Source organism: Anopheles gambiae, chromosome 2, assembly GCF_943734735.2.
Source record: "Anopheles gambiae chromosome 2, idAnoGambNW_F1_1, whole genome shotgun sequence".
Classification (NCBI taxonomy): Eukaryota; Metazoa; Arthropoda; class Insecta; order Diptera; family Culicidae; genus Anopheles; species Anopheles gambiae.
The window spans coordinates 88,201,329-88,223,631 of record NC_064601.1 but is presented as its reverse complement, the minus strand read 5'-3'; the positions used below and the strand labels follow the sequence as shown (position 1 = coordinate 88,223,631).

Here is a 22,303-nt window from a genome sequence, read left to right as displayed (position 1 = left end):
ATTATATATTATATACACCATATAACAAGGGATTAAATCTCCAAAGTTTTACGTTATAGTAAATACAAGTCATTGCCTTAACGATTTGCAAAGGCTTAAATTTTCTAGATGACTTATTAATACAAATAAATGTATATACATCTTCTTCACCTATTTGGCGTCCCACGCAGCCGAATATTCAGCCCTTGCTACAGGGGCTTTGGGCTCAATATTGAGGTAGAAGAAGAAAACTAGAACTAGAAACTAGAACTAGAAACTGAATATTGAACGTTATGCTTTGCAGTTAAACAGCCATTCGAATGATTCAAACACAACACTCAGTCAAAAAATCATTCCCACAAAAACGGAAACAATACGTTCCACATCCTGTTGCAGCGTGTGTCACCATCCATTGTGAAGCGTTCCACGTGCATCGAAGGCACGTGTACAGCAACATTCTTCTGCTCGTGTACTTTCTTTGTTTCTACCTCCATTCGGTTCCACACACAATGCACACTTTTTTACCCTGCTCTATTTTGCTATAAACTTTTGCTCATTATAGGCACACTAACTTTCGAGGCCTTACACCCTGCGCACCTTTTTCTACCTCCACAATCTCCACCTGGTGCACCATTTCAAATCATAATTAGAGCGCCTCCCTTTGTACGCACAGCGCTACGATACGCGGGGCTCGACAACAACAAAAAACGGAATATAAATCTACGGCAAGAATTGAAGCAAACACAAGCAAAAAAAGCAAGAAACACACTCCTCCGCCTTGACGCGCTAATGAGAGTGGAACAGTCTTATGCAACGAGGAACAATTCCTACCCGCCATCCAGATGAAAAAGAAAAGACAGCCTTTCTTTAGTTTCATCCTAGCAGGAAAGTCAGACTGGAGGGGCTCGGTGTGCACGGGGTCGTCTTTTAACCGAATCAGAATGCGGATAAACGGTTACCGAAAGCCGTGGGGCTACGGTAGGCAAATCGTCAGCGGGATGGCGCGCGCGCGGCACGCAACCAGCGGCTCCGGTTTCGGGTTAACCGAACAAAACAAGCTAACCTCTATTCGTTGCGCTCTGTTTCGCCGAAACAGCGTACACCTGCCGGGTGAAAGGTACCCTCGTCACTGGCCGCCTAACAAGAGCACAGCACCAGCAAAGCGGCAAATATTCACCCCGGCCGACGGAGCAACAAAGAGAGCAAAAAAGAAACACGTTTCTTTTCATCGCCATCCAAAGGCGGGCAGCGTTTTCCGCAGCGCCAGCAGTGGGCATTATTTTCACATTTTACATCTGCAAGCATCCGCAACATGGACACAGCATTCGCACAACAAGCAAAATCGGTTACAAAAAGAACCCCAAGTGCCCTAAGTTCAGTTCAGCAACCCCTTCCTGTGCAACCAGGTAACCTAACCACGGTTCCCGGCTCTTGCTACGGTCGGACAAAGACGTTTTGCTTTCGCTCGTGCCAAAGCCAGCCTCTTTCCGGTACACCGGACGCCTCATCGGGTCTTGTTCTTGTTCCGGTTCCGGTTACTTGTTACTCCCTTGACCGGGTGAAACACTGCTGTGCCCTCCAAGTGCAGGCCACTGAACTGGACATCATTTTTCACTCAATACCGTGGACACCGAGACAATGTTGAAGCTGTTTCGCGTTTTTTTTTCATTCACTCTACTTCTCTTTTGTATCGGGGGCGCATCCTGCTGTCACCAGGAAAACTACTTTCTATTACTGTGCCACATCACATAGACACGCAAGGACAAAGACACACACACACAGAGGAGGAAATAAAAATAATGAAACAATGTGTTTCTTTGTGTGACAGGAAAAGTGTCAGATCGTTTTCTGCGGAACATGGCGTGGGCTTGCAATTTCCCTTTCCGAGTAGACTGTCATTGAGTGGCTCGAGGTGATGTTTGATGAGCCTCTGTATTGAACAGTCAGTGGAAGAAGAAAATACAAAAAGGATGAAAAAATAAGAACAAAATTTCGATGGCGACGCCTGGTACCCCGTAGATGTTTCAAGGACCTTGACTGTAATATCATAATATAATGTTGATAACATTGCAATTGATAAATCAAGGAATATCTATAACAGCTCAAATGTTTTCTCATGCAAATAGTTCAAGAAAAGTAGCAAAAAAGCTAAAGTTATGGAACTCTGCACTCGATGGAGGCGCTTGGTGGTTCACGAATGAGTGAGACACGAATGCTTCCCCAATAAAGTTCAAAAGGAATTGTGGAAGTTAGAGCCCGATAACAGAGAAACGCTAAATATATCAAGCTCACATTGAAAGAATGAAGGCATAAAAATCATTATTAATCACAAAAGTCGGCTGAATTCTATTGCACCATCACCGGCGTACTACCACCGCTCGGCCACAGCGGGCACAAGCTGTCATACGTTTTCACCAGTGGTTTCAATTCCATTACGACAATCATCATCACCTGCCATCAATGACAGTGCTGACGACGACGAAGATGATGACGATGATGAAGATGATACCGGTGGGTGATAAAAGGCACCCGGGCTTGATGAGGAAACGTACGTTTCGCCCCAAAAAACCATCATGCGGAAAAGAATGTTGTCAGCCGTCAGCCGCGCAGGTATTTGTTTCCCCACGTCCTATGGGCCATCATCGAGCAGCTGAAAGGTAGCGTTGACTGAAGAAGAAAAGGCCGGTTGATTTGCTGGTGTTTGACACGGGCAGCACATTTTATTCCATTTTTTTGCCTTTACTTTTTTGTTGGCTCACACCGGTGCCTCGCATTTTGCAAGATGAATCATAAACCGTGCGACAGACAACTTCACTTCCTTTTTTTGCTGTCTGTGTGTGTGTGTCTTTTACTGCAAAAAGGTTTCCCGATCATTCTTTGTACACCACCCCCGGCACCAAAACACTTCTCATCGGCGTCAACGACACACACACAGACACACTTCAAACAGGTTATTTAAATAGCATTCGGGGTGCGTGCTCCGCTCGCACAGTCGATAGCATGATACCTTCTCTTTTACCCTCCCAGCGGCAAACAGGCGAACGCAGTTATGGCACGCGAGGACCCGTGCGGGGAAGTTTAAAAGTATCAACTTGATCAATTACCGAACGAGGACGAAAAATGAAATCATACGCCACTGGGGACGCACAGGGTGGTTGGTAACGGAGAGAAGGGCCCATCTCACGCTCCTCTCAGTGCCCCTAATGGTTTGACGGGTGGCGAGAAGATGTGAAGTGGCTTCTGATGCTGTCAGAAAGTTAAGCGCAGCGCGGAAAGCAGCAAAAAAACAGAACAGGGTACCGAACACATCTTGAACAACCATTAAATTATCGGCGTTACAGGCAATTTCTTTCCGGGACCATTTGTTGCACGTTCCAAGTAGGGGGGGGGGGGTACGTTCGTACCCATGTCAATAGCACTCCACTATGCGCTGCTGGGACGATGTCAGACAAAAAAAAATACGAAAAAGAGGAAAATAGGAAGAAAGACCAAGTGAAAGAGATGCGTGTCGCTTACACAACAGATGAAGAAAGTTGGCAAAAAGTTTTTTTTTTTTTTGCTTTTCCGGAATCGTTGATTGAAATCAGATAGGTGCTGATGCTCCCGGGACTACCAAGGGGACAGAGTAAGCAATCTGCAAAAGCTCAATCACGGTTCGGCTTGCTTGTTTTTTGTTTTTTTGTTATCTCTCGCCCATAATTGCATCACAAACATTTTGACGGCAGTGCGCATTGTTTATGAATTGATTGGTGCTTCTTATCAATCTTTATCAATAAATATATCTATTACGTCTATCGCGATACAAAAAGCTTTTAAAACTTTAAAAGTCGAATGCATTGCTACGATTTGTGAGCATTAAACTGGAATATACTGGTTGTTGGATTGATCACCATACTGAGGACATGATCAGATGTGCAAAAGCTCATGTTTATTATTTTTGTTTGTTTCGATTTTTACCACAACCACGAGTGTCTCGCATCTTTTTAAAGATGTTATTCGTCCACCGAAATCCTACATGTGAACTGTGAATTTAATGCTAAATGTAAACTGAGTAGATATGATTGACAATATTAAACACATAGATTCAGTAAGACAAATTTTTGCGGTCAGCATTTGCTCAGTTCAGTGTTTATATTAGATAGGAATCTAGTATTAAGTTATGGAGGCCAGCATGGCTAGATAACTTTGTTAAATAAATAAATAAATAAATAAATAAATAAATAAATAAATAAATAAATAAATAGATAAATAAATAAAAAGTGTAACTAAAGAATTAATATAAAACAACGATGACATAGTGATAAAATCATTAGAAGAAAGTTAAAATGAGTGTATAAAATCAAAGCAATAAAATAAAATTACATTATTCCATTACCCAAACAACGTCTTAGATAAAGAAATGGATTAATGTATCTATAAGAAAATGTTGAAATAAATAATCACAATTACGTTAATTTTTTTTTGTTTCATTCATATATTTGAAAACGTAATTGTGATTATTTATTTCAACATTTGCTCATAGATACATTAGGGTAAATGTACCAATAGTGGTGTAATTTGTAGTGGTACAAATGTGTTTTAATGGATTTAAAGGGTCAGGAAGGACAATTTCTGAATATTTTAACACATAACAGTTGAAATATGTTTTATCTTCGCAATCGCAACCATTTTTGTCATGAAACACATCAAATTTACGAAAAAATACATATTTTTGTGAATGCTTCGTTGTACCTATAATGGTGGTATGGTTCCTATAGTCGTCGTATTGTGTTCCTATAGTGCTGGTAAACAAAGATGCTTCAAAACAGTGTATAATATCAATATAACTTAGTTTTGAAGCTGTTTTCGTGTGAATAGCAAGGATTACTGCCATATTAATGATTTCTTTCGTAATGTGATCATAAAAATGTATGAATTTGGTTGATGAAAATATTGACTAAAGTACGGAATAACACCTGTCGTCAACCCATACCCAGAAGAGTTTGCTTGATTTGAAGTCGATTTTTCACTCAGCCAAATAAGCGAATTTTGGCCTTTGTTTGGTAAATTACTTATAGAAAACTCATTTCTGTTGCTTATTTTAATGAAAACAGTACGACATGTCAAAAATGTCATCGAATTAGGTAATCTAAAATTACCTGTTTTTATTGATTTTAGAACTAGGACCACTATAGGAACATACCACAGCCTGTTTGGTGTACCTATAATGGCACTATCGTAAGAAAACACTTAAAAATACGTAAATATAGTCAAAGGCCAATGAATTTCAATAAAACAATATCATTTGATAACAATTATGTTAAAAAACTGATAATTACGTTGTTATGTGGTCATTTAGAACATTAACAAAAATATGAGTATCGTTATGAAATCCTAAGGATTTTGGAAAAATGTTGATACCTTTCACAAAATAATGGATTTTTCGGTCACTAAGAAACGGAATGGCCCCTTTTCATTTTTAAATCCTTTGTAAAAGGCTAGAGAACATTTCACACTATCGTAGATAACTTAACTACTGTTAATTTATCGTATGAGACGCATTTTAGTGCAATACCACCACTATTGGTACTAGCACCACTATAGGTACGTTTACCCTTTTCCTTTTCTTTATCTAAGGTGTTATTTCGGTAATAGAATGATGTAATTTTAGTTTATTGCTTTGATTTGATACTCTGGTTCTAACTTTCTTGTAATTATTTTATCATTGCTTCATGTTTTTATATTAATTCTTTATCTTTCCTTTTTTTCTTATTGAAGCTATGTTTTCAAATTCTGCAATCATATTTACTCAGTTTACATTTAGCATTAAATTCACAGTTTACATGTAGGATGTCGGTGAACGAATAACATTTTTAAAAAGATGCGCGATTCTCGTGGTTGTGGTAAAAATCGAAACAAACAAAAATATTAAACATGAGCTTTTGCCATTTTTCGCACCCAGAAGCAGATCCTATAGGTAAACTTATAACTGTGGAACAGTTTTTCTTGCAATTATTTGTAAAATTTGAATCATAAAAATCATCTTTTTCGTTATTTGATAAATGCTTTTCCTTCGGTCACGATAAAGCTCTTTGCTTTGCCGCTGGCAACTTGTTTTGCCTAAGTTGACTAGCTTGTCAGCATTTTGGCGCTGTCGTGGCCACGCATCAAAAGCCATCTACTACAAAACCGCCACTTCATATCTGCAGCACGTGCTCCTAAGCTTGCACACAATATGCTCAGTATTGTAGGCTCACCGGCAACAGCTCACCTGATACTACAGCCGAAAAGCTTTTGATGACATCGACACATTTGCTCTTGATGTAAGCACAAGTGCTGCTACCAGGGCCAAAAAGTATCATTCACCTAGCTTACATCGACAGAACTTCTTCCATAAGAACTACCCTGTCCCTCTTTCTCTCACGACCAGATTACTTCAGATACAGTGCCCTTCGAAAGATTGAATCCATTTCCCTACAGCTCTCGGTCTGGGGGCTCGGACATTAGCCAACTCGAGCTGAAGTGCACTCTGCCGAATGCTGGCAGGTCGCAAATCAGCCCCCTACTTGCCCAAACCCGGGGCCGAACACGCGTCCTCAATGGCGACGAATAGGTTGAAGCCCAAAAGCCCTTAACACTCTGCCAGCAAACCTGACGCCACTCAAGCTCAAACTCAAACAAGAGCCTTCAACAGCAACATTCCCGACGCCGTCGCCGATGACATTCGATCATCGCCGCCGCGTGCAAACGTGCAAACGATTGTGTACCGCAACCATCTGCTCGCCCCAGAATACTCGCCGTTCGTGTTCTCTTCCTACATCTAGTTGGGGTTTTTTTACATCTAAAAGACGCCTAACTCCACAGTTAAACTCAAATGGTGGTCCTTCCCGTAGGAAGTGACTTGCTGCGTCCATCCATTTCCCACCAGACCATCCGCCTTATCGTCCCGATCAAAGTGCTCGAGCTGTTGGAAGCATTTGAAGCGAATGGGCCACCGCATTCGAAGCATCTTGAGGCTCCTTCTCCCTTCCTTTCGCTCCCTCCCGTGCAGCTCCGATTAAGCACACCCTCAAGGAGTGGTCCCGTGCGCTGGAGAGTTACGCTGCCAGCAGAAGCTAAACAATTTCGATTCTAAATCAGTTCGTGGTAAGCCCTCGCCCAGAAATCAAGTGCAGAGTACACTCGCTTCATCCCTTTGCTACCTTTTTAATGTCCTCCAAACCACCACCATCACCACCATCGCGCTGCCTCCATTTGGTTGTCGCGCGTTGCGCCTGCTCCTCACTCAGCTGTCACTGCTGACGCGGGACTGACGATAAGATAAGACAGCGCACCGTCATTGTTCGTAATCGCCCAAATTGACTTCCTTTGCTTGAATTCCAAATCCTGCCTGTCGCGTCCCGCCCCCAGCTACTGCCATGGTTACTTCTACACCCTTGACTTCAGCACTTCTCAGCGCGGGCGTCTGCTGGGAAGATTATTTTACCATCTTTGCTTACCCTTCGGCCCTTCCGGCCCTCGTGCCTTTTTCTCCATCCAGTTCCGATGCTACGCCAGCCGAATCAAAGTGGGCAAGGAATTTTGACTTTTGCTGTTTTTACCGAAAGCTTACATAACCTCACAATCAAGCCGCATCTCTTGCTTGTAATCTCTTCTTCGGGGCGTGCTGCTCGTTGCTTCATTTTTGCTGTGCAAACTCCAACTCACACTCTTCAACAGCAATACACAAACACACACAGGCACAAAGACAAATATAGAGAAGAAGAGAGAAGGAGTGAGCAAAAGAGCAAGAGAGAGGGAGAGAGAGAGAGAGAGAAAGAGTAAGAGAAATAAAGATAGAGAGAGTAGATGGAGCGTCTGGATTTAAATCTGGGGCAGAAATCAAACCAAGCGTTTGGAACGAGCGAATTAAAGCAAAAGTTAATCAACGGTGAAATTTCATCGCTTCAGCCAACCAACCAACTGTTCGACAGCGTACTGCGCCTCCGGGAAGGGTCTGTTGGGGCTAGCTCCGGGAGGAAAAATGGGAAAAGGAAAGCCATTCCATTGCTAGCAACATTTTAAGAATTTTGCTTCACCATTCCCAATTACATCGTAGGCAGACGAGGGAGCGCCACGGCGACAGGTGGGTAGGAGGGGGACCCCTAGGAGGAGGTGGGCAACCGATTTTGTGGGATTATGCTAAGAATTTAATTGTTCAACCTAATGCTTGTGTCAATGCGTCCGGGCAGCTCGGCCATTCTAGCGGCTGAAGGATTTACAGCTCGGACTCGTGATTTAATTTCGCCCGTTTGCATTTTTGCGCAAGCAATTCACACTCACCCATACACAGACAAAAAGGTTGCAAAAAATAAAAAATAAATCCCAACTGATAATCCCTCCCGCGAGAGGGTGGCAGGATGCAGGATGGCCAAGATTTGTCGGATTTTATGCTTGCTGCTTTAGTTTGCTTATTGTTTTTATTTTTTGCGTTGTACTTTTGCTCAAAAGCTTTTCTACGACTGTACTTACCATCCCCAGAAGAGAGAGTGAGTGAGTGCTGTACAGGGAGTACAACTTGCCTCCTCACCTCCACCCCTGCCCCACACCTGACAGAGCAAATGTTAATCCAATTAAAGTTACTTAAAACTTCAACCAAACATAACGAAAGAGATAAAAAAAATGGTGGCGAGAGAGACGGCGAGCTTGGAAAAAGTGTTTCCTGGCAACTTTTCACGCCATTCAGCAATCCGCAGGACCATCCTTTGGCCGCCGATTTCGATCGAAACGAGCAAAGCGGGCAACTCGGAAGCTCTCGAGTGACATGTGTCCACTCACCGGTGACTTTTGTGCTAACACTAGCTAATAGTGCTTAAGCTTAATGTGTGAGAAGATTTCTCCGCACACACAAAAAAGACTCGTGACGCTGGTTGCAAGGAGCAACTTCTGACAGCTCATCGATAAAAGGGCAGCCAATAAAGTTCGACGATGCAAACTCGATTGGCCCAAGTTGGACCCTAGGATCAGCTAATGCACACACACACATTTGAGAGATTAAGAGTGAGTGGAGAAAAGCGAGAGAAAAAATCTATTAAAATAAACGTACAGTTTGACAAGTGTTAATGTCTCTTTTTCTGTGCAAAAAAAAAGCTTTTTCGCAAGCTGGATTTTGTGACCGAAGATCAAGCTTATGCAACCACTGAACACATACTAGCAATTATAACAAGCACCTCTCGAACGACCCTTGACAATAGCAATGCACTCAGCAGTGCAGTGTGCAGCTGGATGACACTTGAGGAACTTAAAAGGTAAAAGGTTACGAACAACTTGGCATCAAATCAACAGAAGAACTGCGTCCCATTCTACCTCTCAACGTAAGAGCTGTACGTAGCTGCCGAACAAAGACACTGGGAATGGTAATGCATCAAGGGTGAGCCATATAAATTACGTTAGATTCATTGTATTCTCATACGTGGGCTGGCTTTAACAAGGAGAGCAACCATCCCAGTGCACTTTTACCCGGTTTTCGTTCGTCAATATTACAGCCCTTAAATATGGCTTCGGTTTTCTTCCAATCGATGTACGATGGACGTCTTTTGTGTGCGGAGTGTACATGCAAAGCACTCGGGTGGAGGGGTTATGCTGCATTGTTGTAGTATCTACATGAAATGCCAATTGTACAATGCTTTTTGTGACAAACTGACGATAGAAATTAGCCGCTAGATTACAGTGACTGACGAAATAAAGCAATTGTCTGGATTGCTGTAATAATGTTTATTTTATCATCCAATTATTTTTATAAATATATTTTATAATTATTGTATATTTACAATCAATTATATATATTTATAAATTCATAATTTTCCTCCATATTTGTGCTACGACAACTTATTAGATTATCTTATTGTTAACATTCAAACTAGAGTTAACATCCCTAGATCGACGACTATTATCACCAAAATTGACAAGTAATAGAAGCCCCGACTCATACGAATCAGCCGAGAGATTAGAATCAAAATGATCAATCCAGTTGTTAAGTTGCCTTGCCGTTGATAATACAGGATCGTTAGTTACATAAAATGTGCATCTAGGTACAGTACTGAGTAAATTGCACGATCGAAGTGTTCTGGCAGGTGCATAAATGTTAAGCTTTCCTTATAGAGAATATACATCCAATTCATTCTTTAACAATTTGCTGACAAACAAACTTTGATTAACTTTGTGACGATGTTCAAGCGTTTGAATTCCTAACAACACACAACGGTCCTTATAGCTTGTCATAACATTAACTCTTCTCAAACGTGAAATATTCATAGCTAGTCTAGTAAAACTGCGATGAACAGATTCTAACTTCTTTACCCAACTATCACTATGCGGAAACCAAATAATAGAACCATACTCAATACTTTAACGAACCAAACAAACATGGTGTGATTTTTAGTAAAATAGATCATAGCATTCGCATGGTAATTCACGAATTTGACAATGAATAAACCTTAATAATTTATAAGCCTTACTAACAATATTGTCAATGTGCAAGTGGACCGTTAAGCTTTGGATCAAAGTTAATCCTAAATCACACACATGTTGCCGGTGAAGTAACGTCCTACCTGCCAGAGAATTATCGAATACAATTGGGTGCTTTAATATGTGAAACATTATTGTGAGGCATTTGTCAATTGCGAGATGAAGATCATTATCTAAGCACAATAATTAAAACAGCTTATGAACTGTTGTAATACATAACAATCATTCTGAGTTTTAACAGGCTTCTTCTTCTTCTTCTTTGGCTCAACAACCGTTGTCGGTCAAGGCCTGCCTTTACCTCTTGTGGGTTTGGCTTTCAGTGACTAATTAATTTCCCCCCATAGCAGTATAGTCAATCCTACGTATGGCGGCACGGTCTATTTGGGGCTTGAACCCATGACGGGCATGTTGTTAAGTCGTACGAGTTGACGACTGTACTACGAGACCGGCCTATGACAGGGATGAACAGTTTAACATCATCAGCATACATTAGACAAGAATTGGGTGGAACACAAGCGGTCAAATCGTTGGCAAACAGCAAGAACAACAACGGCAATGACTATTGTATCTATAACGAAGAATTATTTGAATCAATGTCTAGCTGTAACAGTATTGTTGTGCATTTTTATTATTTTGTTCTTTAGAATATAGTAATTGCAACAAATTAGCAATTCTTTCTTTTTTTTCTTTAATTTCAATGGAATAGCTAAATGATAGCATCAAAAAGTAGCAGCAATATACAAACAATATAAATTGCTATGATTAGAGATACATTCAAAATACTTTCTATAAAACTCTCTCTAATGCTCATATTGTCTTTGAAAATCGATAAACCAAAAATAAATTGAAGACCCTCAACACAACTAGAAACGACGCGTCTTGTCATAAATACGAAGCATGAAACACGCTGTAAGAAAATCTAACCTTTCAAAGCTCCCACGCTCAATGAAAAGGTCAAACGAAACTTTATCCCATCACCGAACGATTCAATACGAATGGGAACGATATCTTCAATCTAACATTAATAGTACGTCAACCGTCAAATGTAAGTAAAGCGCATCCTCACCACCGCAACACCGCAAAGCAACACACAGTGCGAGTTTTCCACCCAACGGCAATGTGGTTCCACAGAAATTGTCCCAACACATGCAGCAGTAGCAGCAGCAGCAGCTACAATCTCTGAACGTGGTTTTTCGTGGAATTAGTCCACCAAGCTGACATCAGTTAACAACTCACAATCCCCCCGCACCCATGTGTACCATCATCATGATTGTGCTCGAGCATCAAACGCAACCAATCAATGATGCGCTGCAGAGAAAATTGATTTCCGCCTTCCAGGGAATACAAATTTATGTTCTGAAGAAAGAAAAATAAGTAGTTTTTTTTTCGTTTAGTGGAAATGGCTTATCTTTTTTTAGATGAGGTCTTGAATTTCAAGCATTGCTGGCGTACTGTATCCGAACGAGCCACACTTTTGCATAAAGTGGCTAATGGAAAAAAAACTGTCCGTGGTGTGCACACGGTGCACACCAATGAATAATCGATCGAAATCATCACCATAAATAGTGAGCAATGTGGCCAGCAAGCAAGCAAAAAACAGGCGTGAAACATAAAACTGCTGCCAATAAATGCGTTCGAACAGAAACATTCATTTTAACTTGCACCAGTGTGCCTAGTTTTGCTCGAGTTCGTTTTGTTGCCGTCTACTACTATCGCTAGACGGTTGCAGTATTTCGTAGGTGGAAAAGAAACAAGCAATACGCGGGGAAAAGAAATGCACCAACGAAAGAAAACTTATCTATTTCCACCCCGAAGACTATTTCCCAACCGTGGCCGCATACATCAAAGGTTAGTAGTAGTGGCAACTTTTTCAATCAATTTCTTCCCGCCTCCGGTTGCCGCCCTTGCAATGTCTACTTGCTTCGAAGCCATCATTTCAAATGCATTGGCTTCTAGCGGAATGGGTGAAGGAGAACCTACCTCAATCGACTGGAAAATAAGGCCGCTAGAGAATTGAAAAATAATAATAATCTCGAAATGACTAGTCGTGGTTTTTTCCCTCCTTTTTTTGGCCCCCTTTTTGCCAACATTTTCAACCGGCAAAAAGTGTTGCCTGATTGTTAGGATTGGCAGTGTCGAGATACATTCCACAGCAAACAGCAAAGGAAGAGCATTGGACCATCTTCAGTGTTGGCGGTCGTATAAGAAGAGCTAGGTTTGTCGGAATCGCGATAAGGCAGTGCTGCCTAACCCGGGCAAAAGTGGGATGCTGAATTTAATTACTGAACGTGCAACTTTATATCAAAGAATTTAAGTGTACTGTTTTAGCCCACGTTTACCCTCCGTTTGCTTCTCAATCAATCGTATCGATTTGGAAAAGAGCAAGCAAAGGCACTGCAGTTTGCTAACTTTTCAGCTTTTCCAAAATTATTTCACATTGCGGGCGAAACAGCTAAAAAGATAAAGAGCAGGGAAAGAGCTTTGCACCAACGAGACAACGAAAACTTTGTCCAGGAGGAAGTGAGTAGCACTTAAACAAAAAAGTAAAAGCTTCGTAGTCATTTTGAAGTATTTTTGTGATTGTGTGTTTTTCGGTTCCTTTCCACGAATCCTTATCAAAGATTGAAAAGCACACACACTCACACACAAACACCCAAACTCGTCCATCAGTGTGACGTGATAAGTTTTGCTTCGACCAACCCGTGTCGTGTTCGCTTCGGGGCTGTGTGGGAGCTGTGTTTACCGCACAAAAACACGTGTCAACATTTCCAGAACTTTTGTATAGGGCGATTGAATGGGTGGTTTCGTATCACAGTAAACGAGTTGCAATCACTGTGGGCAAAAACTCACCATTCGCTTGGGAGGAAATAGTTTCAAGCTGTCTAACAGTTTTTGTACTGCTATTCAAGGGAATAGGAAATACTGTGATGTGGTTTTTCAGTATGCGTATGGTAGCGATAACATAATCAAGTGCACGTTTAGTGATAAGTTAATTCCGTAAATTTATTTACACAGCACAGTGCTTCAAAGGAAATCAATTTGGCTAGTAAATCATTTTGCCCTTGACCCTCCCATTCATTGCTAGTTCTATGAAAAGTGACATATTTTACAAAATTTGTTTCAAAGGAATACTATTTGACGTAATTAAAGTGTCAGAATTGGTTTTTCAATAATTTGGCACAGAATTGTATTCAAACATGGTAAAATATGTCAAGTCTACTGTCTCAACAAGAATAAATGTGTATATATGATTAACTTATAGTTGTTTGCTAATATGGATGTATTTCTTACCTGTAGCTCTCTTCTGCATCCATCTAACAAAGTCTTCAGCACATTTTCTATTAAAAAATATGACGTGTGGCATGATATCTCAATTTTGAATAACCGTATCACACTTCAAACATTCTTCAACTAAAGCATTTCAATGCCAAAGGAAAAAAAATCGAGTGTTATACACCTCAAATAAGTCTTCATAGATCCTTTGTTATAAGGATCTTTGAATCTATTACAACTGATCATCTTCCAAGGAAATACAAATGAACTCTACTGGAGTCTACTACGAGACTTGGGCCAGTGGACCAACCACATAAAGCAAGGTAGTGACTTGCTCCAGGGGCAATCAATTAAATTGGCGAATTTGTAGGAATCTTCTTCTTCTTTGGCTTAACAACCATTGTCGGTCAAGGCCTACCTGTACCACTTGTGGGCTTGTCTTTCAGTGACTTATTACCCCCAGAGCAGGATTTTTAGTCCTATGTATGGGGACACGGTCCATTCGAGGCTTGAACCCATGACGAGCATGTTGTTAAGTCATATGAGTTGTCGACTGTACTACGAGACCGGTCTGAGCTTGTAGGAATAATCTTGGAAAATGACTGTTTGAGACATACCTAACCTAGAATAGAAATATGCGTCAGTGTGTCTATTCGTCAGCATGTTAAAAATGAATTGATGGTCAGTAGAATGAAGAGGAAATACCTTTCCAGCTTCTTGGATACCTCGCTTTGAGATGCCACTATTGAAATCTGCAGACAACAGACCTATGTTCTCCAGGTTCTGCATTCTAGGAAACAACTTCAAGTAGAGAATTCAATCACAAGCTGGAATGAATAGCACATCAGAGGCATGTTATCAAGAAGCCAAGGTCAAACTTAGCCAAGAGAGTCGAAAGCCCGGAAGAGGATCACTGCAAAGTACGAGTCAGGATTATGTGGAACAAGAGCTACCGGAGATACAATACTTATAAAGATACGAAACTGCACCACAGGAATAGGAGCTACATGGAAAACCATTAATACCCTGACCAAGTCGGCACGATGAGTTTAATTCTGAGCACGGCAAAATAAACCTGTGATAGGAGATGATAAGAAACGACACTGAAGTTATCGTGTTCATCGGAATTGATTGGTCCTGGTGTGGTGTACAATTGACAAATACATAATGTGGAGAGAATGTTCAACCATCAATACTGCTTGCAAATATTAATACTATCTTAACATCTATTAACGATCGGAATATTTGTGTTATTTATTTATTTATCTGTTTATTCATTTGCCTGAGCTGCGTTGTTTGTTGTTCTAATATGGTTATCATCGGTCTTATCCGATAAAAAGACTCATCGTTGTTCAGATTATCTCTCATCCACAAACGTGACCTTTGAATCTGCACCTCCAGCGAACGCCACACAACCATCTGTAACGCCAACATTTCAGACTCTCTTTATCGATATTTTCCCGGAACAATCTTTACTGCAAACGTCCGCAACATTTTGCTGCTTGAGCTGGAGCAGCATTTTCAAACAAGAATTTTTACACCATCGCCGGGAGGGACACCAATTAATCGTTGGAAATGTTTCCGACCTGATTGAACTTTTCGAGAGGCCGCTCAATTTTAAACATTTCACACACACACAAATGCACAGCAACAGCTTGGCATTACGCACATTTGCACATGGCACGGTTTCGACCCGCAAGCATAATCCATCACGCCGAGGCTGTGTTGCGTTTTATTTTCGCACTTACATCAAAACAAAAGGTTTCATTGTCAGGCGATGAAGCACGGGAAAAGCCCGCATCAACAACTTTACTTTTTGTTCAGTGTTGTGATGTACAAAACCAAACCAGAACAAGAAAAAAAAAGAGGAGACAAGCGAAACAATCATAACACGCGTCAAAAGTTTTCCCATTTGCTGTAACGCTCATTAGATCAACACTAACATCGGTGGAAACATTAATTGCTCGCTGGACGTGCGGGCCGGAGGTGAGCAAAGTTTAAATGAAACCGAAAGCAACGGACGGCACCGCATGCACGGCAAAGCATCCGCGGCCTGTCACTGCAGCATCAAGCGGCGTGTACCGGCACACCGAGTGGCGCCAGCCACCTACTAATTGCATGCCGCACTCCCTGTACTCTTTGGATTTTTTTTTTCATCTCTTTTTGCCTTTACCATCAAGGCCATGCGCTGGCGCAAACGGTGGATCGCTCAAATGGTCGCGAACAAAGTGGGGAGGGTAAAAATTAACGCAAGCATCCCCGCGGGATGGACTGGCAATGCTGGGTTTTCCTTTCTTACCTTTTTTTTCGTTTCTCAAACTGTCAGAACCAGTACGCGCTACGATGGACGCTTAAAAATGGTGCCTTTACCCACGGCGGCGAAGTAAAAAGTTCACTTTAATTAATGTTCAACTCGGACATAAATGAAAGCAACGATCACCGGATGAGAGAGCAGCAGGTTAAAAGGAAAAAAAAACTGAAGTAAACTGTTTTTTATTCACAGCGAACAGGGGCAAGGCTTGAGAATTCATGGAATCCAACGGAAATGGCCGAAGGTTAAATGACGCCAAGTAACCCGAGCTGCATCATGGTAGATCGCGAGTTTTGCTTTGTTTTGTGTCCAAGATGCAGTTTCTTTTACTTGGGTTTGGTTTTCTTTAATTTTCAGGATAGTTTACAAGAAATTTCAAACTTTTGCGCAACCAGCAAACGCTATTGGTTTGAATAAAGTGTGAAGGAAGGTTAATAATGCTTCTCCAGTTAATTAAGGACCGAAGTTTTGAGAAGTTGTCGTTAAAATGACACCTCAAGTGATGCTGTTTCTGAAGAATCTTTACATTCTTGTGGATATTTGTATGTGCAGAACAGCTCACCTCTAGATATTGAACTACGAAAGATATAATAATTTGTTATCCATGGCAGTTGAGTGATACTATTTTCGAGCATCAACTGCGACACATGATGACCTTATGAGATCTTATTATGTTCCTTTGTTCTGAGATCATATATTGCCATCATGTACAAATTACATTGAGAGCGGTATTGACTTGGTCCTGCGATTATTATCAACTAAGATAGCAACTTGAAATGGCACATTACAAGGAACAATCAAGGGTTCAATTTAGTAACCAAGTTTGAGTTCTAATCAACCTGGAATAGAGCAGTTCGTCAGAGCTCCAGAGTCTGTTAAAATTGAATTAATAATTAGAGTTCCTTACCAACATGCCCGTCATGGGTTCAAGCCTCGAGTAGACCGTGCCCCCATACGTAGGACTCCTGCTATGATAACAATAAATCACTGAAAGCCAAGCTCAATTCACTAGTGGGTACAGGCAGGCCTTGACCGGCAACGGTTGTTGTGCCAAAGAAGAAGAACAAGAATTAGAGTTCCATGTTTTTCACAAAGTTTGTTGTTTCTTCACCATGCGGCAGATCTTGGAGAAGATGGCTGAATACAGAAACGATACATACCATCTCTTCATAGACTTCAAAGCCGCATATGATAGCATAGCCAGGGTAAAACTGTACGACGCTATGAGCTCTTTTGGAATCCCGGCCAAACTGATAAGGCTAGTTAGAATGACTATGACCAACGTCACATGCCAGGTGAGGGTGGATGGAAAACTCTCAGGACCTTTTGCTACCACCAAAAGTCTGCGCCAGAGGGACGGGCTTGCTTGTATCATATTCAACCTGGCGCTAGAGAGGGCCATCCGTGATTCGAGGGTGGAGACTACGGGAACCATCTTCTATAAGTCAACCCAGATCCTGGCATACGCTGATGATATAGACATCATTGGTCTGCGGCTCTCCTATGTAGCAGAAGCCTACCAAGGGATCGAGCAGGCGGCAGAGAACCTTGGATTGCAGATAAACGAGGCAAAGACCAAACTGATGGTGGCAACATCGGGTTACATGCAGATGCCGGGCCTACCAATAAATAATCAGAATCTACGTAGGCGTGACATGCAGATAGGTGAACACACTTTTGAAGTCGTCCCACAATTCACCAATCTTGGGTCAAAGGTCAGCAACGACAATAGCATGGAAGCTGAGTTGCGCGCAAGGATGCTGGCTGCCAACCGGATATTCTACAGGTTGAAAAATCAGTTCACCTCAAAGAACCTGTCGCGACGGACGAAGCTGGGACTATATAGTACCTATATAGTTCCGGTACTCACATACGCCTCTGAGACATGGACACTGTCCAAATCTGACGAAACCCACTTAGCCGCGTTCGAGAGGAAGATGCTCAGAAGGATACTTGGCCCCGTATGTGTGGAAGGACAATGGAGGAGCCGCTATAATGACGAGCTATACGAGATGTACGGCGACCTCACTGTCGTACAGCGTATAAAGCTCGCCAGGCTCCGGTGGGCTGGCCATGTTATACGCATGGAAACGGACGACCCAGCCCGTAAAGTCTTTTTAGGCCGTCCACAAGGACAGAGGAGGCGTGGTAGGCCCAAATTGAGGTGGCAAGATGGCGTGGAGGCGTCCGCCATTAAGGCCGGGATAACGGACTGGCAGACGAAGGCGCGAGACCGTGAGCGGTTTCGGACACTCCTGAGGCAGGCCAAGACCGCAAAGCGGTTGTAGCGCCGGATAAGTAAGTAAAGTAAGTTGTTTTTTACCATATCTTACAAAATTCTTACAAAATTCAGAGTTCAGAGTATTTCACCTTTCGACAATTTGCTTGGTTTTTGTGGCTGAGTTGAGTTACCCAAAACAGACGACTATGCGATGGAACTGGCTCAGAATGTCTGAAAGACTTTGGGTCGTTTGCTACCAACCAAGTGTAATCATACAATTATGTCTAAACCACCAGTTTTGGAAAATATGGCCGACACATACATCATAGATCTGAGGCTCTTCTTTGTAGCTTAATCGTATCAAATAGTTATTCAAGCAACAGAGAGCCTTAAGGCCGGGGTACATTGTCCGTACTCGCTAGTGTAATTTCGATTTTCACGTCTGGATGCGGCTGGTGGAAGCTTGTTTTGGTCATTGAGGGAATGGTCTTGCCGGATTTCAAATTTTAGTAGTTTTTTCACTGTTTTTTATACTAAAATGGCTGAAAACGTTGCACAACATATTTATCTATCAATTACAAAGCTTTTTCAATCCTGTTTAGGTAAAAAACATGAAAAATAATATATTTTCTGAAGCGGCTCCAAATTCTTTGGCAAAATGCTTCGGTCAACCGCCACCAGCTAGTGAACATCGAATTTACACTAACGAGTACGGACAATGTACCCCGGCCTTTACAATTTTATACTGAACAGCCCAAGAAGGATACAATAAAGCCCACCATGCTAAGATACGCCTATGTTTAATGAAATCTGTCTCATTCTGCCTGCACAATGTTGGTTTCATCTACCGATATGGACAAACTAGAAGTGTGCCAAATGAACCAGAACTGTACGGTTCATTCGGTTCACGTGAAAAATGAATGAACCGGTTTACTCGTGGAATAAATTAGATGCAAATACATGACATAACATTTCAGGCATCATTAACTCAGTAAACTTACACAATAATTTCGCAGCCAACATTTGCAAACCTTTGTGCTTTAAGTGCACTTGGTCGCGTAAACTGATACTCAGCGTACTAAACGACGCCGTGCCAAAGGCAATAGCTCACAATATGACACCTCCACCTCTTTACATGCATACTTTCACACATTTTCAGCTTTACCGCTTCCATTGTGTGAGTAAAGAATCACCCTACGACCACCTTTTTTTAGTTTTCTGGCAGAGTTTTGCCCCTTTTTACCAAACTTAAGTGCAAAAATTGAATCGACTTTCAACTGTCTGGAACAATATCCAGAATTGCTCCACCTTGTGCACCAGCGGGGGCCACAAAACTCGCCCGATACTCTGTGCACCTCTGTAACTTCTGCTCCCGCTCCCTCTAAATGTGTGTTCCGCGTCCCCTTTTAAGACCAGCGCCAACGAACCAGTTCCTAAGCGTTTTAAAAATGAGCAGCGAGAATGGCAAACTTTCCCCGTGATGTAGATCGTGTCACACTCTCGTTTTGTGTGTGTGTGTGCCTGTGTTTGGAGCTGAAAATGGTCTAACTTTTGGTGCACACTGAGCAAGCTTGACGCTCGGAGAAATATTGCATGTCCTTAGGGAGCCCACCAAAAACACCCGCCCTCAAGGAAGCAGGAAAAAGGACCCAAATTTATGAACCTGCCATACCACTTTGCGGGTCCTTTAAAACCTTAAACCATTTTTACGCTTCACGGAAAGCAAAATTTTGCAGGGGAATTTTACGCCAGCACAAGAAACAGCCAGCGAGGGTGACTGCATTAATGGTCGTACCTTTTACGGGAGTAGACAACAGCAACAAAAAAAAAAAACAAACACTCGATCTGATGTAAAGTTTTCGTTTTTTTTATACGACTTTGTAGTTGTTGTTTTTTCCTTTGCTTCCTTCATTAAAACAAAACGCTTACTTACCAAAGTTCACCCCTAGCAGGAGAAGGTGGAGAGCGGTGGCGCCGACCAGAATCGGTATTATCCTTAACGTCATGGTGCTGTTTCGGTCGCTATCGTTCTTGCTGCCGTCATTAAAAGCAAAGGGACACTGCCGACGTTTGTTTTGTTTGTGTCTTGCTCCTCTCTTTGCTCATTCACGATGTTCTGTTTTTTTTTATTAGTTAAAGCTTCCGCAAAACAAAACAAGAAAAAAATGATGACGACGTTCCTTATTCAAACGGTTCAACCAGAGGATCCTTTCCTTCTAGCCGTCATTACACAACGGAGAATGTGCGCAGCCCGCCGCAACGAAAGCAAACAACAAATAAATCAACTCAGCAACCCGCCCGCTAGCAGGGTGACCAGCTGCACTGGGGATTTAAAATCAGCTGAGTTGTTCGCTCTCTTTCTTTCTCTCTCTCGCTCTCTCTTCCTCACGCACTCTATGAAGAATGAAGATTCTAGTTTGAAATTCCCCTTTTCACGGGGCACAACAGCATTCAAGCTTCAGTGTGAAATAAATCGCACTGCACACAACGCTAGCAAATATGCAAAGCTTCACACACTCCCTCCTGCCCTCCCAGAGGCCTTTCCCCAACACACACACACACACACACACACACACACACACACACACACACACACACACACACACACACACACACACACACACACACACACACACACACACACACACACACACACACACACACACACACACACACACACACACACACACACACACACACTTTCCACTAGAGATACAGAATGCACTTTCTTTATGCTTTTCGCACAACCGACGAAACACCGGGACACCTTTCACCTTCCGATTTTCCAAACGCTTCCGCTGTGCCGATTTTTCACAGTAGACCGAGGGTGAAAATCCTTCTTTTGTGAAACTTTTTTTCCCACCTGGGGTAGGGGGAGGGTGCTGGGAACGGGAGTGGGGCGATGCACACAACTCTATCACACACACGGTCACACCTTCTTCTTTTACTTAACGACTCACCACCGGCCTACATTGCCAAGCGGAGCAGCAACACACGATTGCAATCGGTGGCTGCTTGGATAGGCTTGGCACGTTCGCGCCGGTTTACTTCTTTTTTTTAACACACACACAAACTCTGTGGAGAAATCACACGTGGATATATGTTTATCGAGGAATGGAATGCATTCGTCCTGTATGTGTCTTGTGTGAAGGAGAAAAAAAGAGAGAGAGAAGAGTGAGAAGAAAGGATGAAAAATGCGAGATAGCAAACTATAAAGTTAGAGATCCTGTGCTCTGCGGGAAAAACACGTTCCTCTTGAAATGCTGGCAGCAGCGTGAAAAATGCATACGACGAGGAGCTTCTTTCGCTTTTGTTGCGCTTCACCGCGGCCAGGAAATTCGTAGCCTGTGCTTTCGGTGCAAAATTCATTTAATTTACTCATCTATCTCTCGGCTGCACACATGTGGGGCCGAAACTGCCAGAGCATTCCGGGTCATAAGGTAAAAGGTGGATCGTGATTATAATGCTTCCTTCCTGGGCAGAGACACACGTACACAAAATAGACACACACACACAAACGCACACATACATATAATTTCGAGCATTTGAAATGTGTGCGACGGGATTATTGCTCGGTGTGTGGGGAATAATATAATTTAAAAACTGTGCCTTTCCTCCTCGTGCTTTGTCTGATTTTGAGCGTATTTTCTTTTAATTTATCTGCACCTGCAACTGTTCCCCTCCCTGCTTAAATGTCTCGAAAGCTGTGGCAGCACAATGAAAGCCATCTTGAGACGGCCAACAATCAAGCAGAAGGACAAGACACAGCAGCAGTGAATGGTAATGAAATTGAATGTCATAAAAGGTATCAACGGTGGTTTGGTGCTTTGATCTATTTGAACGATTTTTCTGCCAGTTTTTTTTTCACCCACCACTCGCATTTCGGTTTCATTGATCCTACCCGGAAGAAAAAGGTCGTTGCTTTTGTACGCTTTTTTGTCTGTCGTTTACTTCCGCCAAAACCAAAAAGCCTTCGGTGAGCTTCCCGCGCGGCACAGCAACCAAGAGGCGGTGGAGATTTCCGCACACGCACG

The 22,303-nt window shown here is 42.2% G+C and overlaps 1 protein-coding gene across 2 annotated transcripts in view; it reads right to left on the bottom strand.

The window, feature by feature from the left end:
- Positions 1 to 22,303, bottom strand: part of LOC1276382 (uncharacterized) — a 117,467-nt gene that overhangs the window by 94,378 nt on the left and 786 nt on the right. Inside the window, exon 2 of one of the 2 annotated variants that reach the window (XM_061645176.1) lies at positions 20,203 to 20,408. In XM_061645176.1, the coding sequence (XP_061501160.1) occupies positions 20,203 to 20,275 (73 nt within the window). In that variant the 5' untranslated portion in view covers positions 20,276 to 20,408. Of the gene's footprint in view, positions 1 to 20,202; positions 20,836 to 22,303 lie in introns of those variants that run through there. The other variant, XM_061645177.1, reaches the window with a different exon arrangement.